Source organism: Rhinolophus sinicus, chromosome 3 (assembly GCF_057876585.1).
Source record: "Rhinolophus sinicus isolate RSI-liver-muscle chromosome 3, RSI-T2T, whole genome shotgun sequence".
NCBI lineage: Eukaryota > Metazoa > Chordata > Mammalia > Chiroptera > Rhinolophidae > Rhinolophus > Rhinolophus sinicus.
Window position 1 is genome coordinate 167,317,804 of NC_142503.1, and position 15,177 is coordinate 167,332,980.

The 15,177-nt window shown below is 34.4% G+C and overlaps 1 protein-coding gene across 2 annotated transcripts in view; it reads left to right on the forward strand.

Annotated features, from left to right (window-relative positions):
* The window catches only part of LRRC9 (leucine rich repeat containing 9), a 99,488-nt gene that overhangs the window by 41,454 nt on the left and 42,857 nt on the right, over positions 1 to 15,177 (forward strand). For both annotated transcript variants that reach the window (XR_012494668.2, XM_074327409.2), the window contains exons 15-19: positions 608 to 723; positions 4,266 to 4,478; positions 9,192 to 9,311; positions 13,572 to 13,763; positions 14,904 to 15,029. Coding sequence is in view for 1 of the 2 variants with exons in the window: in XM_074327409.2 (XP_074183510.2) it covers positions 608 to 723; positions 4,266 to 4,478; positions 9,192 to 9,311; positions 13,572 to 13,763; positions 14,904 to 15,029 (767 nt within the window). In the remaining variant the exon portion in view is untranslated. The remainder of the gene's footprint in view (positions 1 to 607; positions 724 to 4,265; positions 4,479 to 9,191; positions 9,312 to 13,571; positions 13,764 to 14,903; positions 15,030 to 15,177) is intronic.

The window sequence follows — 15,177 nt, forward strand, 5'->3', positions numbered from 1 at the left end:
CTGCTTTCAACTTTCTGAATACAAAATGTTTGTATTTAATACAGATGCTTACAGTTTAACCTCTACCTAAAATAGTTTGTAAACTTTTCTACAAAAAAATGTTCCTAGCTACTGAGCTTCCATTTTTCTACCCCCTACTTCAATGTCATTTATATATGTGTATGTGTAGATATTCTAGTTTGTAAAATTTTATTTTATATTTCACATACATATAAGTACCATATATGTATTATATATGATATATATAACATGTATTTCAAAAGATAAAAACTTTCATCTTAACAACAAATTTTTAGAGTAATACATTTGTTGAAACTATATGGCCACACATTGAACAGAAAAGTAAAAAAGTATGAAAAGGAAAAATAATATGAATAAAATTAAACCCTACTAGTCTATGTAGTGAAAAGGTGACTAGTAAGTATTTACAGAATTAAGAAGCTATCTGTGGTGTGTGGGGGAGATATTAAAAAAAAACACAATAACATAATAGTTGGAACTTACTGAGTTTGTTGTTTATTAATCCATGTAAAAATGAAAAAAGCATATTATGTTTCATTTTGAAGAGTGTTTGTTTTGCTTGTTTCTGTTTTCTATTTTACTCTAGATTCTGTAGTGCAACAAAGAGACTGTGATTGCAACTTTCGGCAGTGCAAGTGGTTTGTCTTTGACCATGACTTTGTTTTGCCAGAATACATCGTTGAATTTGAGTATATTACGGTGGTATGAATGTATTTTTAAAGCTGGAATTCCTTAAATGAGAACAGGACAGTAATTTGAAGTCCAATGTTATGTCAAGTTTATTTTATATATGCATAGTTAATTTTGAAAACAAATCGTTATGACACCTAAATATTTTAATTATGCAAATATATTACATGAGTAATATATGGCTATAGTCTCACTGGAAAAGATTCAACTATATTGAAGAATATAGAATAAACATGAAAATCTGCTTTTGCTTCAACCCCACTGCCACTCCCTTTCATAAAGGCATCCACTGTTAACAGCTTTGTGGGTTTGCTTTCAATCTTTTTTCTATGCATTTCTATGTCACTTGTCTTTTATTTGTAGCAAAAAAACTCATTTGTCATTTTAATTTGTAACTTACAAGTTAATTTTTTAAAATTTATTGGGGTGACAATTGTTAGTGAAATTACATAGATTTCAGGTGTACAATTCTGTATTACATCATCTATAAATCCCATTGTGTGTTCACCACCCAGAGTCAGTTCTCCTTCCATCACCATATATTTGATCCCCCTTACCCTCATCTCCCACCCCCCACCACCCTTACCCTCTGGTAACCACTAAACTACTGTCTGTGTCTATGCGTTTTTGTTTCTCATTTGTTTGTCTTGTTCTTTTGTTGTTTTTGGTTTATATACCACATATCAGTGAAATCACATGGTTCTCTGCTTTTTCTGTCTGACTTATTTCGCTTAGCATTATACTCTCAAGATCCATCCATGTTGTCACAAATGTTCCTATATCATCTTTTCTTACCACCGAATAGTATTCCATTGTATATATATACCACAACTTCTTTATCCATTCATCTATCGAAGGACATTTTGGTTGTTTCCATGTCTTGGCCACTGTAAACAAAGCTGCAATGAACATTGGAGCACACGTGTCTTTATATATAAATGTTTTCAGACTTTTTGGGTAGATACCCAGGAGAGGGATTACTGTGTCATATGGTAATTCTATTTGTAATTTTTTGAGGAACCTCCACACTGCCTTCCATAGCGGCTGCACCAGTCTGCATTCCCACCAACAGTGTATGAGTGTTCCTTTTTCTCCACAGCCTCTCCAACACTTGTTACTATTTGTCTTGTTGATGATAGCCATTCTGACTGGGTGATGTGGTATCTCATTGTGGTTTTTATTTGCATTTCTCTGATGATTAGTGATGTTGAGCATTTTTTCATATGTCTATTTGCCACTTGTATGTCCTCTTTGGAGAAATGTCTCTTCAGGTCCTCTGCCCATTTTACAATTGGGTTGTTTGTTTTTTTGTTGTTGAGTTGCATGAGTTTCTTGTATATTTTGGATATTAGCCCCTTATCGGAGGCACTAATTGCAAAAATCTTCTCCCATTCAGTTGGTTGCCTCTTTATTTTGTCAATGGTTTCTTTTGCTATGCAGAAGCTTTTAAGTTTCATATAGTCCCATTCATTTATTTAACTTTTACTTCCATTGCCTTTGGAGTCAATCAAATTTATAAAATGCTCTTTGAACCCAAGGTCCATAAGTTTAGTACCTATGTTTTCTTCTATGCAGTTTACTGTGTCAGGTCTTATGCTTAAGTCTTTGATCCATTTTGAATTAATTTTGGTACATGGTGACAGATAGCAGTCCAGTTTCATTCTTTTGCATGTGGCTGTCCAATTCTCCCAGCACCATTTATTGAGGAGGCTGTCTTTCTTCCATTGTATGTTTTTTGCTTCTTTGTCAACAAGTTAATTTTTAAGAGGTCAATTTTTTCCGTCTTTTCTGGTATGGATTCTGAATTTTATGTCTCGTTTCAGAAGGCATTTATATAAATCTTCTTTATTTTCTTCCAAATCTACATAAGTTCTTCTAAAACTTTTACTTTATTAGTTCCATCTAGAAATTGTTTTATATTGTGTGAGGTAGGGTGATCAAATATTTTTTCTAAAAATGAATAGCTATTTGACAAGCATCATCTTTTGTGCTGTATTTGAAAATACCGTCTTTATTGTTAAAATTATTTTCATATAAAAGGGGTATTTTACTGATCCTTCTATTCATTGATCTCTTTGTCTAGTCTTGGACCCCTACCACACATGTACCAAGGTTATTACAACCTTGACGATATGTTTTGATATGTAATAGGGCAAATTTCCTTCCCCTCCCCCAACTCCTTAAAAGAAAAAAAAAAATCTTGGCTTTTTTGAGCGTTTTCTTTTCCAAATAAAATTTAGAATCAGCTTGTAAAGTTCTGTTTTAAAATCCTATTAGGATTTGATTGAATTGTATTGAATTTAAAACTTAATTTAGGGTGAACTAAATACTTTGCAGTATTGGGCCTCTCATCCAGGACCATGGTTAAGTTATTCCATTTACTCAAGTCTTCTCTTACAGTTTTCTTTACATTGATCTTAAACATTTCTTGTTAAGTATTGTTCTGGGAATTTATATTGTTATTATGAATGGGATTGTATTAGTCAAGTACACTTTCCGCAAAAGACACAGAATCCCAAACAAATAGTAAATAAAGGAACTCAAATAATAAGAAGTCAAGAGGTAGGCAGTTCCTGATTGCTGTTACTGTTCAGTGACATCAGCGAAGACATTAGCTCCATTCTTCTGCTTGCCACAGCTCTTTCGATGTGAAGGTTCAGTTCTTTCTCTCTTAATTCATTGATTATTTCTTCTCTTCTAGTGTCTGTCAAGCTGCCTAGCATCTTTATTAGTTAAACATTGGACATTCTTAATTAATTCTCCATGTCTTACAATTTTTTTTTTTGCATCTCCATTTTTAAAATTCTATGTTTTGGAAGATTTCCTCAATATTAGCTTCCATACTGCTAATTTGATCTGCTGCCATATCCATTTGGGTGTTCAGAGCATTTAGTGATTATTTTTTATTTCACTAACTGTTTTTAATTTGACTTTGAAATGTTTACCCTATTCTTTTCTATGGTAGATGCTGCATGCTCTTATAAATGCTTTATTCTCCCAGATTTTAAAAAATTCTCGTATGGACCAGTTTGGGTTTTTTTTAGAGCCATTTCCATTTGTTTCATGTTGTGCTTGCTTGTCCATCCACAGTTGGTACCATAATTCCCCAATTACCTGAATACTTAATTACCTCGAGCATCCTCCTGCTGTTTAACTTGTTCACTCTGAACACCAGGTTTCTCTGGATCTGTTCTTCAATGTGTTTATCTCCTGCGTATGCTTTGGCTACAGGTTATATTTCTGCTCCTTTTTCTCTGTCAATCACTGAATGATTTATGTCTCACAATTCTTAGTCTTTTGTTGGTGCCCTCTTTGCTGTTTTAAAATTATCTTTTGCCAGTTTTAAGGACTATTCAGTGGGAGGGGATGAATATACTCATCCTTAGCCCACAATTTTAGTCTACTCTCATAGATTTCCTAATGTGATTCTGATCATCGTAGATATTACTATATAACTGAAAAAACTTAATTTATCTTTACTACATAATCTATTTCTTGTTCAAAAGGATAAATACAGCAACCAAAGTTTCAATATTTTTAATACATTTTTTTAGGTCAAGCCTCACTCTTTATTTTCTTCGTTCAACAATGTTATTCTAGAAGAAAGTAAAAAAAATTTAGAAGGATCAGTATTGTCCCAGGATTTGAAATTTGATGAAGAAGTTATAAAAATGGAACCCAGGATCAAGCCAAGACCAAAACTTATTAGTTTGGATGATAAAACAATATTTTCCCTTGCCAAGACAAATATTTACAGTCATATTGTGGTAAGTATTATGACAGGTAAAATTTTGGGACAGAAACCTTGAATTTGGAATCGGAATCTATCATGTGAAATCTAAAGATACTAAACCACCTGTCTGATGATGCCAGGCCTCGTGCTGTCAGATTTGAAAGTGCCCAACCCATTTTTTGTATGTGGACTAGATCTGGTAGTAACATAATATGAACCATGTATATAATTTTAAACTTTCTATTAGCCACATTAAATTTCTTTTTTAATTAAAAGGCCAGATTAATTGTAATAATATATTTTAGTTAATCCGATATACCCAAATATTATTGCAACATGCAATTGATATTAAGATTCATTAATTAGATAGTTTCAAAATAAGTCTTTGAATTCTGGAGTGTATTTCACACTTACAGCACATCCCAATTCAGACCAGCCACATTTCAAACACTCAGTAGCTACAGGTGGCAAGTGGCCACGATACAGGACATTGCAGGTCTAGAGGTAGCCTTCTGGTTTGCAAGGGATTTTATTCCTGAATAACACATCAACTCTCCTTAAATGATTAAGATGGAGACAGGTAAGTTTCAAAGCAGTATCCAGGATCAATCAACATACAATATGGGAGCTTCAGCTTAACGAAATTAACAGTTAACTTATTTAAGTGATTTAAATAAGTCACTTTACACTGAGGCAATTCTATTGAGACAATCGTATTAAGCCTGCCTCCCTATCTTGACTTTCAGATCTGTCCATTTCCACTCTGCTCCCAATCTATCCAAACTACCTTTATCTCTGCCCTAGACTACTGCCATAGCCTTCTAACCTGGCTCCCTCTCCCATCACAATATTACACAGCTCCAGGCGGCACTGTGCATGTTGTATTAGTGTGTGCTCTTTGGGTGCCATTCACTGTATCACTGAATAGGACTCAGTTGAGGGGAGGGGTGCCTCCTAGAGCTCGGCAACAGAGGCCCTGTCCTGCTTCCACTTTGAGCCCCAACTTATTCTCCATGTTGAAGCTAGAATAATCTTTTCAAAATGTAAATCTGATCATGTCACTTTTATCCCACCTCTCCGCTTCTTCTTGAAATCCTCAAATGACTTTTTTCATTGCTTTCAAAATAAAACCAAAGTCCTTAGGCCTATAAGGTTTTACATGGCCTGGTCCCTGGCCTACCTTTCCAGATTCTTTTCGTATTATCCTCCCTTCAGCTCTCTGTGCTCAGCCTCTTCCTACTTAGAGATGCACCCTGCTTGCAGCCAACACAGAGCCTCTGTACTTGCTAGTCTTTCTGCATGGAATGTTCTCCCCTGACCCCCTTCTAATTAACTCCCATACAGCTTTAAAATCTATACTTAAGCCTTACAGTCTTCTCTAACCTCTGAGTCTAGGTCAGATTCCTTTGTTATGTGCTGGGTTATCCTTCCTAGACTGTAACTTCCATAGAGGCGGAAGCTATGGCTGTTAGTCATGTACGAGTACATCCGCAGCAGCAGAGCAACAGTGTAAGTCTGTGCGCTGCGCGTTGCACAGGAGGGCCACCGCCAAGGGGCACCTTTTAGATCAGAGAGTACTGTATATATGCAACAATTCTCTGACGACTTCTGGTACATTTTCTTGTACTAAAAAAATTGGCATAGTAGGACAATTTTCTAAAAGCTGGAAATAAACGTGTCTTAAGGAAAGGATGCTTTTTTCTCATAAACACTGTATGGACTAGCAGCAGCTCTGCCGTTATCAACCACAATTCCTGGCACACAATGATAATCATTAGCTACTTGTTTAAAAAAGATTGTCTTTGCAAACAGCGAGTGATTCTTAACAAAGTGGGTTGTCTGCCTGAATCTGCAGATTTAGTAAGCAAATTGATATCTGATTGCTAAATGCATAAGAATACTTGAGAAGACCACGTATTCCTACACAACACTATCTATGTTTGCACTGAAAGCTGAGATATAGATAAAATTCAAAAATGATTTTTGTTATCTTGAAAGTCAATTACATTGCTCCATTGTGACATTTCTAGATCCATTGTTTATGACAATTTTTTTCTCAAGTGACTGTGAAACAGAAAGAATGCAAAAATATTTTTTGACATAGTTAAGTGAGGTTAACAGTTTTAAGTCTGCTTCTGAAAATATCAGAAAACAACCTTTTCAAGAAGTTTATGGTCCTGCTTTGGTGAAACGTGTCTTCACCACCCACTGAATCGTCAAGTCAATTAGATTAAGTCCTTACCTTAGCCAGTTATTATTAGAGACGAAAGAAAACTTTACAACATAATGGCAATATCACCATCTTTATCACAGCTGTAGCAATCTTCCAGCTGACAGTATGGAGAAGTTATTATTTCTGCACTAGATTGTCAAGATTTCATATTTCAGTAATACATTTTTGATGGTAAAGCTTTTGTAAGGAAAAATTTAATAAATGAACGTGTGCTAATTGGATTGAGTTTCCACAACATGTATTCCTACAGATTTAAAGGGATTAAATAAAAGTGAAGAAAAAAACAAAGGTAGGTCTCTTTTATTATCTTTGGTTTGTAAGATGGAAGACAGAAGAGTAAGACTTCAAATGACCTTGACCTACTTGACCTCCACCTGACTGCTTTAATTTGATCAACACCCATAACATAAGAATGGAGGGGCTTATCCTCTTAAATTTGCCTACACTACTTAAAAGCTAGCAAACTTTCTAGGGCTTCTAGTAAGAATACCAGATATTACAAGAATGTGGAGACATCACATCCTTTGTTTTCCTTCCTTTGTGCCATCGCGATAGGAGAAATTCAGGTACACGCCTCTTATTTTCTTTTCAGTCTTCCCCATTAGATTGAATTTTATGAAGACATCCATATAAATAAATAAAATATGTAGAAATAAAAACCCCAGAGTATGTAACATGTAATTCTATAGTCTCTTATAGCACAATTCAATAATACTAAAAATTAGAGTTAGTTATAGCCTGGCTTTTGGTCTGATTTATTCATCTATCATTTACTGAGAATTTACTGTGTTAGGCAATGAGGTAGGATTGGGGTTTGAAAAAGATAAATTATTTTTCCTGCATCGAGGACATCAATTTAGTGGAGGAGACAGATATGTTAGCAACTATAGGAAGCTTGGAGTTGCTGGGACAGTGCCACAGCAAGAGGTAGGTTTTGTGTGGATTTTTGAAGGATATGAGAAATTTAGCTGTTTATGTCTTCCAGGCATAAGAAATACTCTACCTATAGGCACATGTTTTTGAAAGAGCCAGGTGTCTTCAGGGAACACCGAGAAATTCAGTGTGACTAGAACACAGGGTATGTGATGTCGAAGGTAGAGGCGTAGATTGGAATACAAGGAAGAAATAGGAAGCTGTGGCTGGAAGAGCAGAAGGTTACAGACACACTAGAATGGATTTTAGAAGGCAGGTTTTTAAAAATTTAGAATCTTTTCTTTAAAGAACAGGCTCTCTGTTTTTAAAGACCCTGCCTTTGGCAGCTTGTGGTTAGATTTAACTGAAGTCAGACTGGTGGATGGAAATTCAGTAGAAACTATGGCAGCCGTCCAAAGGATAAATAATAATCCAGCAGTAGTGATGGTATGGAGCGTCGATTTGAGAGACATTTCTAGAATCAAATATTTTGTGGAAAAGAGGGAAGGGGGGGTCAACAATATTTGTTAGATACTGAAACTCTTAATCAGGATTGAAAACATAGACTGCCAAGCAGATATATAGAGAAGATGATGAATTCAGTTGTGGACGTGTTAAATGTAAGGTATCTGTAGAAGCTGTCATTGGTGATACCAATATGTGTCCTGTAGAATAAACTGGTCTGCATAAATTGACCCTTCTTAACAATTTTTGCTAAGTTTTGACAACTATTTGACATTTAGCTATTTCTCCCTGCAGGAATTTAGTTAAGTCCACTGCATAACAGGGTATTAGATGGTGGTGATGAGCGAAGACCGTTGGGAAGTGGACACCTGAGTTAGCATAATAACCATTTGTTGTGAATAATGTGGTCAACTGTATCAATACATTTTCTTGTGCCACTGTTTATTTTGTAGACAATCCATAAATATAGTCTTCACTCGATATCATTCACAATAGTATAGCTTAAAGACAGAAAAAGATGTAGACATCAGGGTCTCCCCTAAATATAAAAATGTAATAACATTCATTTTTTATAGTCCAGGGTCAAACAAACAGGGAAAGCCTGGTCCAAATTCTGATATATAAATTGTCTTAGACCCTCTTCCACCTCCTCCTTTGACATTTTGCCCTCTTACTTTACGCCCTCACTCAGCCCTTCTTCTTTAGTCCAGTGCCCTCATACGGTTTCCTGCAGTCAAGGTGTATCCTTGTTCTCTCTCTCTCTCTCTCTCTCTCTCTCTCTCTCTCTCTCTCTCTCTCTCTCTCTCTCTCTCTCTCTCTCCTAGCTAATACCCCAAATCTCTAGGGCCTACATTGTGCACTAGCTAGCCTGAGAAACAGAGCTCCCCTAGTAAATATCTTAACAGTATATTTCACTATTTTCTAAAAAGAATCTCATGCCAGTTATTGATAAACTTAGACCAAGTGGAAAATCAAATTAATCCAGAACCATATCCAATGATGCTATTATAAACTGTACCTTCTAAAATCATACACTAGAATCTCTTTCTCATTGGCTCTGTCTTAATGTTCTTTAAATAAGTGTGGTATACAATATAATCTGTCTTATTTTTTAATTTGTATTTTATTTTACTTCAGAGTCTGAATCTACATGGAAACCGCTTGAATAAATTAAGAGATCTCTCTAAGTTAACAGGACTTCGAAAACTTAGTATCAGCTTTAATGAATTTACTTGTTTAGATGATGTATACCACTTGGTAAGAACTGTACTTTTGAAATTACTTAAGTAAAATAAAAGTATTAATTTAATGGATAAGTTACATTTGTAATTATGACCTCATATATACCATATTCAAGATTACACAAACCAAATCAGGAACAAAACATGCATAAATTATACTATGTTACTTTTTCTAAAACAGGCCTCAGATTTAGATTTCATTTACAAACCAAATATACACCTGTGGTCATATATGATTTCTAGCTACTTTAAAATAAATTTGTTAAAACTACTCCGGAATTGTTTTTAAAATGTCCTTTGGAAAGTGTCCTTTCCATTTTCTTCTGCTCTTACCACTTCACATCTAATGTCAATTCTTCCCATCTGTTCATATCCATGTTGGTTATTTCTCTTTCTGTCTGCCTTGTCCTTTCTGCCTGAATGTCACACTCATAAATCTTATCTGACTTGTGTTTGCCTTCACATAGATCATAGGAAAAATATAGTTATACACATATACACATAGGTATGGATCTTGTCTGGCTTTTGCTTTCCTTGTTATATATCATATAATAAAAAGTTATATATGTGGTCTAGAACTCCAACCCAGCATCCCATTTCCACCAGTCCCTGACAAACCTTTTCAGACTATATCGTCATTCTCAGCTCTTATTCATTCTCTTCTCTACCTCCTTGCAACCAAATCAAAGCCCTTGCATCGCTGCTTCCACCACTGTTGTGGGAGCTGTCCCTCTGCTTACTGGCCTTAGGTTTTGGTATTCACTCCCCCCCCCCCCCATTTATTTCTTTTGGTAAGCTAAAGTCCTTTTCAATAGGATCCCTTATAGTCTGGGTTTAGCATGAAGCTGAGGAAAGAAGGTAGTTTAGTAGAGGTCCCAGGACTGTATGTAAATTGTTGACAGTTTTTAATTTAATTTTTTCTGATGATTTGCTAGCACTTCCAAAGGTCTTGACAATTATTATAATTTTACTTAGGCACAATTTTAAAGAGTAAACTCTTAAGTGGTGCAAGGCACTTAGATTGTGAGTGAGCTTAGCCAGCAGCCTGGCATGTATTTGGCAACGTGGCTTTGTTATTCTTAAATTGAAAAATGTCTTTCGTCATCATAGCCTCAGAGCCTACTTATTGGATGACTGTTACCATGGTCATTTTACAGATAAGTGAACTGGACAAATTTTATGCCTAAGTAGTATTTTCTAATTTTAGGATTAGCAAAGGTGACTAGATATAGACCTCTCAAACATCAATTATTTGATGTATAAATATGTCTCCAAAAATGACGATAAGAGTGTTAGAGAGAGGAGATACCTTACTTGTGTATTATTTCACCTGTTTCTGTAATATAAATCACAGATGCAGAAAGCTACATGCTACAAACATGTGGTTTCATGAATTATTATAGGATGAACATGCTTGTAACCAGCAGCCAGATCAAGAAATAGAACTTTTCCACCTACAGCATAAGCTCCCTCTATATGTCCCATTTAAGACATCATTATCCTGAATTCTATAGTAATCCTTTCCCTGCATTTCCCCCATAGTTCTATCACCCAAATGTGCATCCTTAGCACAATAGTTTGGTTTTGCCATTTTTTAAAATGTGCTACATCTTTTAAGCCACTTTTAATTCATAGGTTTCCCTTCTATCCCCTTCTACTCTCCATAGTTTATCTGCAGAAACACTTGGATTTTCCAACCCAAAGAGTTTCCTGCAGTCTGGACCCTGCTGATTTGCTTATTTATGATACAAGCCTGCATGCCCTCCACCCTCCACATTTTTTGAACATTGGCTACTGGATCCAAAGATTAGCAACGCAGGTTCCATTCCTCTGGCAAGAATGTAGGAAGCACAAAATGTCGGTGATCTCACTTTTCTGATGCCAACAGCCCCTAGACATGCCTATATCCATTAATTCATAGGGGATTACAAAATGGCAATATTCTTGTATCATTTCTTTTTCATTTATTAGTTGAAATAGCCTTACATAGAGACATTTCCTTTATTATTTGGTAACCCAGTGGTACCATTCATATAGAAAATGCAAAATAGATACTTGATTATTTACCTTTATTTACCAATTTTTAAAATAATGAATTGATTCCTTATGATTTCCCAAAGATGAGCAATTCATTGTTTTTTAATATCATTAGGGATGCGGGGACTTAAACATATTTGATGAGATTTGATCCATTGCAATTATTATCACAATTGGAGTTCAAATTGTCTTATCCTTAGCCACTGGGAGTATCTTAAAATTAGCTTCTTTTGCAATAACCCTAGTGGCCTTTGATAGCTTTTTTGCCACCTGGTGTGAAGAATGTTCCATACACTTTATGCATTTTCTGTTGCAGACATGGGATCAGCCATTTCCACAAGGAGCCCTGGTTTCTTTTAGAGAAAAGTGATATTTCAGTACTACAGTCTGGGTTGGTCACTGTTTCTAGGTCTTTCCATTGGATAGAATTTGTTGTAGGAGAGGGGTGTGTGTGTGACTATATGTATGTATGTATGTATAACTAAAACTGACCTCATAAATTTACAGTGATACTTCCAATTCAGATTCAAGAGTACAAACCTTTTAGCTTACCCTCTTCTCTGTTACATGTATATCTTTTTTCTCCCACACCGAGACCCTGATTCTCAAGGATACGAGGTGACAGAATTAGAATGTTTTATAATTATTTGTCTGTTTTATCCCCTATTACACATACAACAGTCTCAGAATGAAAGTACTAATACTCTCATCAATATGGTTACTGGAAATATTTTTTTTTTAATTTTTGGGTATGCTCTTTCCGTTCTTCACCATTTTAAAATGTAATTAAAATTACTACACTGTCAGAGCATGCAGCCTTACTCTCCTCACACTCTCCCTTTTAGTTCACTGGTAACTGTATATTTAATTCTCATCACCAATCCTCAGGTTGGTATCTCTCTAAACATTTTGATTGTCTGAAAAATATACTAATATAGATTCCTCAGGAAGGGCTTATGGAAACACTATCCCTTCAATTACCACATATTGATAACAGTTTATCTATGTCCTTTATACTTAAAAAGTCCTTGGCTAACAATTTCTTTTTTCGGGCATCTTAAGTGTTATTTCATTTTCTTCTGGCATAGTGTTCCTGTAGGAAAGTCGGAAGGGAATGTATAATTGATTTCACTTAAAAGAGTGATCTAAGATTATGTCCTCAATACTTCTTTTTACTGCCAAATATGCTCTTGTTCAAGAAATTATAATAATAGTAAATGATGGGTTTTTTATGCCTACTTAGGCAAATAAAATGTCAGTAACACTATTTGGTGTCTAGAAATTTTCTTTTAGGTTTTAATGACCTGTACATTTAATTCTTGAAACCTGAACCTCTGTAATAGTGCTATTCCAACAATATGAACTATGCATTGCATAGCAGTGACTAATTCTATGCTGACTTCAAACAGTTGTTTAAATTAAACTGTAAAGAAATGAAGTTCATTTTTAATTTATAGTAATATTTTTTATTTTAAAATATATGTTGCAAAATATCATCTTAAAGTTCTCTTTATCTCCTTTCCTCCTGTATCTTATAAGAAAAAATTATTTGCAACAAATAGAAGTAACAAAGTCTTAAAGATTTCTTACAAATAAGTAGGATGAAGCTCTGAATAGATAAATGGTCAAATACGAGAAACCCGATAAACAAAAAAAGAAATTTGAAACAGGCTAATATAAAGAAATGGAAACATGTCTGACTTCACTGGTAATAAACAACGTAAATTAAAATAAGGCAAGTAAGTGGATTGCTCGGTAGTTAGACAAATGGGCATTCTCATATTTTACTGTTGGAAGAAAATATCGATACAACCTTTCTTAAAAACTATTTAGCAATATTTATATCAAGAGTCTTAACAATACAAAAAACCTTAAAACCAATAATCTCCTTTCTAGAAACCTTTCTGAAAAAATATCAGTCTCAGTTGAAGTATGATCATGGACATTTGTTGCGGTGTTGCCAACAATTAGAAGCCACATAAATGTCCATAGAAAAAATGTTTAAAACAATCCTAATAACTCACATATTAGAATAATATGCAATAATTAAAAATCAGTTTGAAAAACATTTAATGATGTGTAAACATGTTAAATAGATTCAAAATTCTATGTAATACAATCTGTTTTATATAAGAAAAATATATGAGCATGTAAAGTACTTAGAGAATCATACAAAACAGAACTATGTAAGTACAAACCGTGATCTTTTCAGCATCACTTCTATTTGTATGTATTGCAGTATAACCTTGAATATTTGGATGCAAGCCATAACCATGTGATAACCCTTGAAGGATTTAGAGGACTGATGAAACTAAAGCACTTAGACTTGAGCTGGAATCAACTGAAAAAATCTGGCGCTGAAATAAATGTGTTACGCAAACATACCACAAGCCTTCTCACTCTCAATATTCGACATAATCCGTGGCAAAAGGTATGCGACAGACATGTTTATAAAAAAAGTAAACAATTATTTTTATTTCAAAGCCATTTTCTCACTGCCAGAAATAGACAAACTATCTTTGTTTTACTAGAATTTCTTTAAATATTTCATAAGTTCAATTTAGTGTAGTAACTCAAATGTTACTATAAGAAAAGACTATAATTTTATATCAGATTGTTTTTGTAATCTTTAATAGTTTGAGAGTATTATGGCTTTAAGAGTATTAGATGTCATTGCCGTTTGCAAAACTTCAGAGAGTTGATGTAGTTCAGTGTGCTAGAACCCTATTGAAAGGAAGCATAGGAACCAAAAATAATAGAATACAGTGAAAGAAACATTCTATTAAGAAGGAACAAATTTGTGACTTCCCCTGACAAACCTGGGTTATAAGTCTTATGGTCTATTATAAAAGGAAATTTGGTTGAACACTATTTTTTCTCATCAAAAAATATGTAGGTTCATGCTAAGAAATTTCAATATTTAATGATTATATTTAAGGGTATCTCCAAGTATTTAAAATAAGCCCTAAGATTATAATTTCAAGAATCCTCCTTTCCTTGCTTTTCAAAAATGTATATAAGACTGTGTTCAACATTTTAAAAAGGACTAAAGCATGACTGGTTCTGTTCAATTGGCCGTAATACTGTTTATATTGTTATACATCTTCTATTTTGCTCCATAAAATTGAAGGATATTTTTCTTTTGCCAAAGCAGACTTCCTGAATGATCACAGTACAGCTGTCTCTCTGTTACCAAATTAGATGTCAAAGGCTGAAAGTCCGTATTGAATCACACTCAGAGCTGACTAGCTAACTGCCGATCTAGATAAAAGGGAGGCACTGCAGTTGTTCTTTGAACACTTTCACTGTAGTCACTTTTCAACAGCTTATGGAACCTCCCCACTCCATAAGAGCAGAACCATCCACCTCCAAACAGAGCAGATTAATTCATAAACATAATTTAATTTCAACTAATATTAAAGAATTAAGTTGAGCCTTTATTTTTAGATATGTAATAAAATAGGAGATGCGTAATTTTGACTTACATGGGATAGAGTGAAGAAGCACTCCTTTCCATGCCATAATATATGTAGTATGTTGTAAAAATTAACTTTCTGTTATTTTTCCCAAGCCAGCCACATTAAGGCTGAGTGTTATTGGCAGATTAAAGACTCTCACTCATTTAGATGGACTCGTGATTTCTGAAGAAGAAGCAGCAGCAGCTGTGAAATTTATTACTGGAACAAAGATTACGCAGGTTGCATTTTACTGTTTAGTATTTCGTGTGCTATTTAGAATATACAAATTATATTTCCCATACTCTTGTTTCGTTAAGATTTTGTATCTTCTTAGCATACTAATTTAAAAAGTCAATTGATATATAACAAATACATCACTTGAATTTT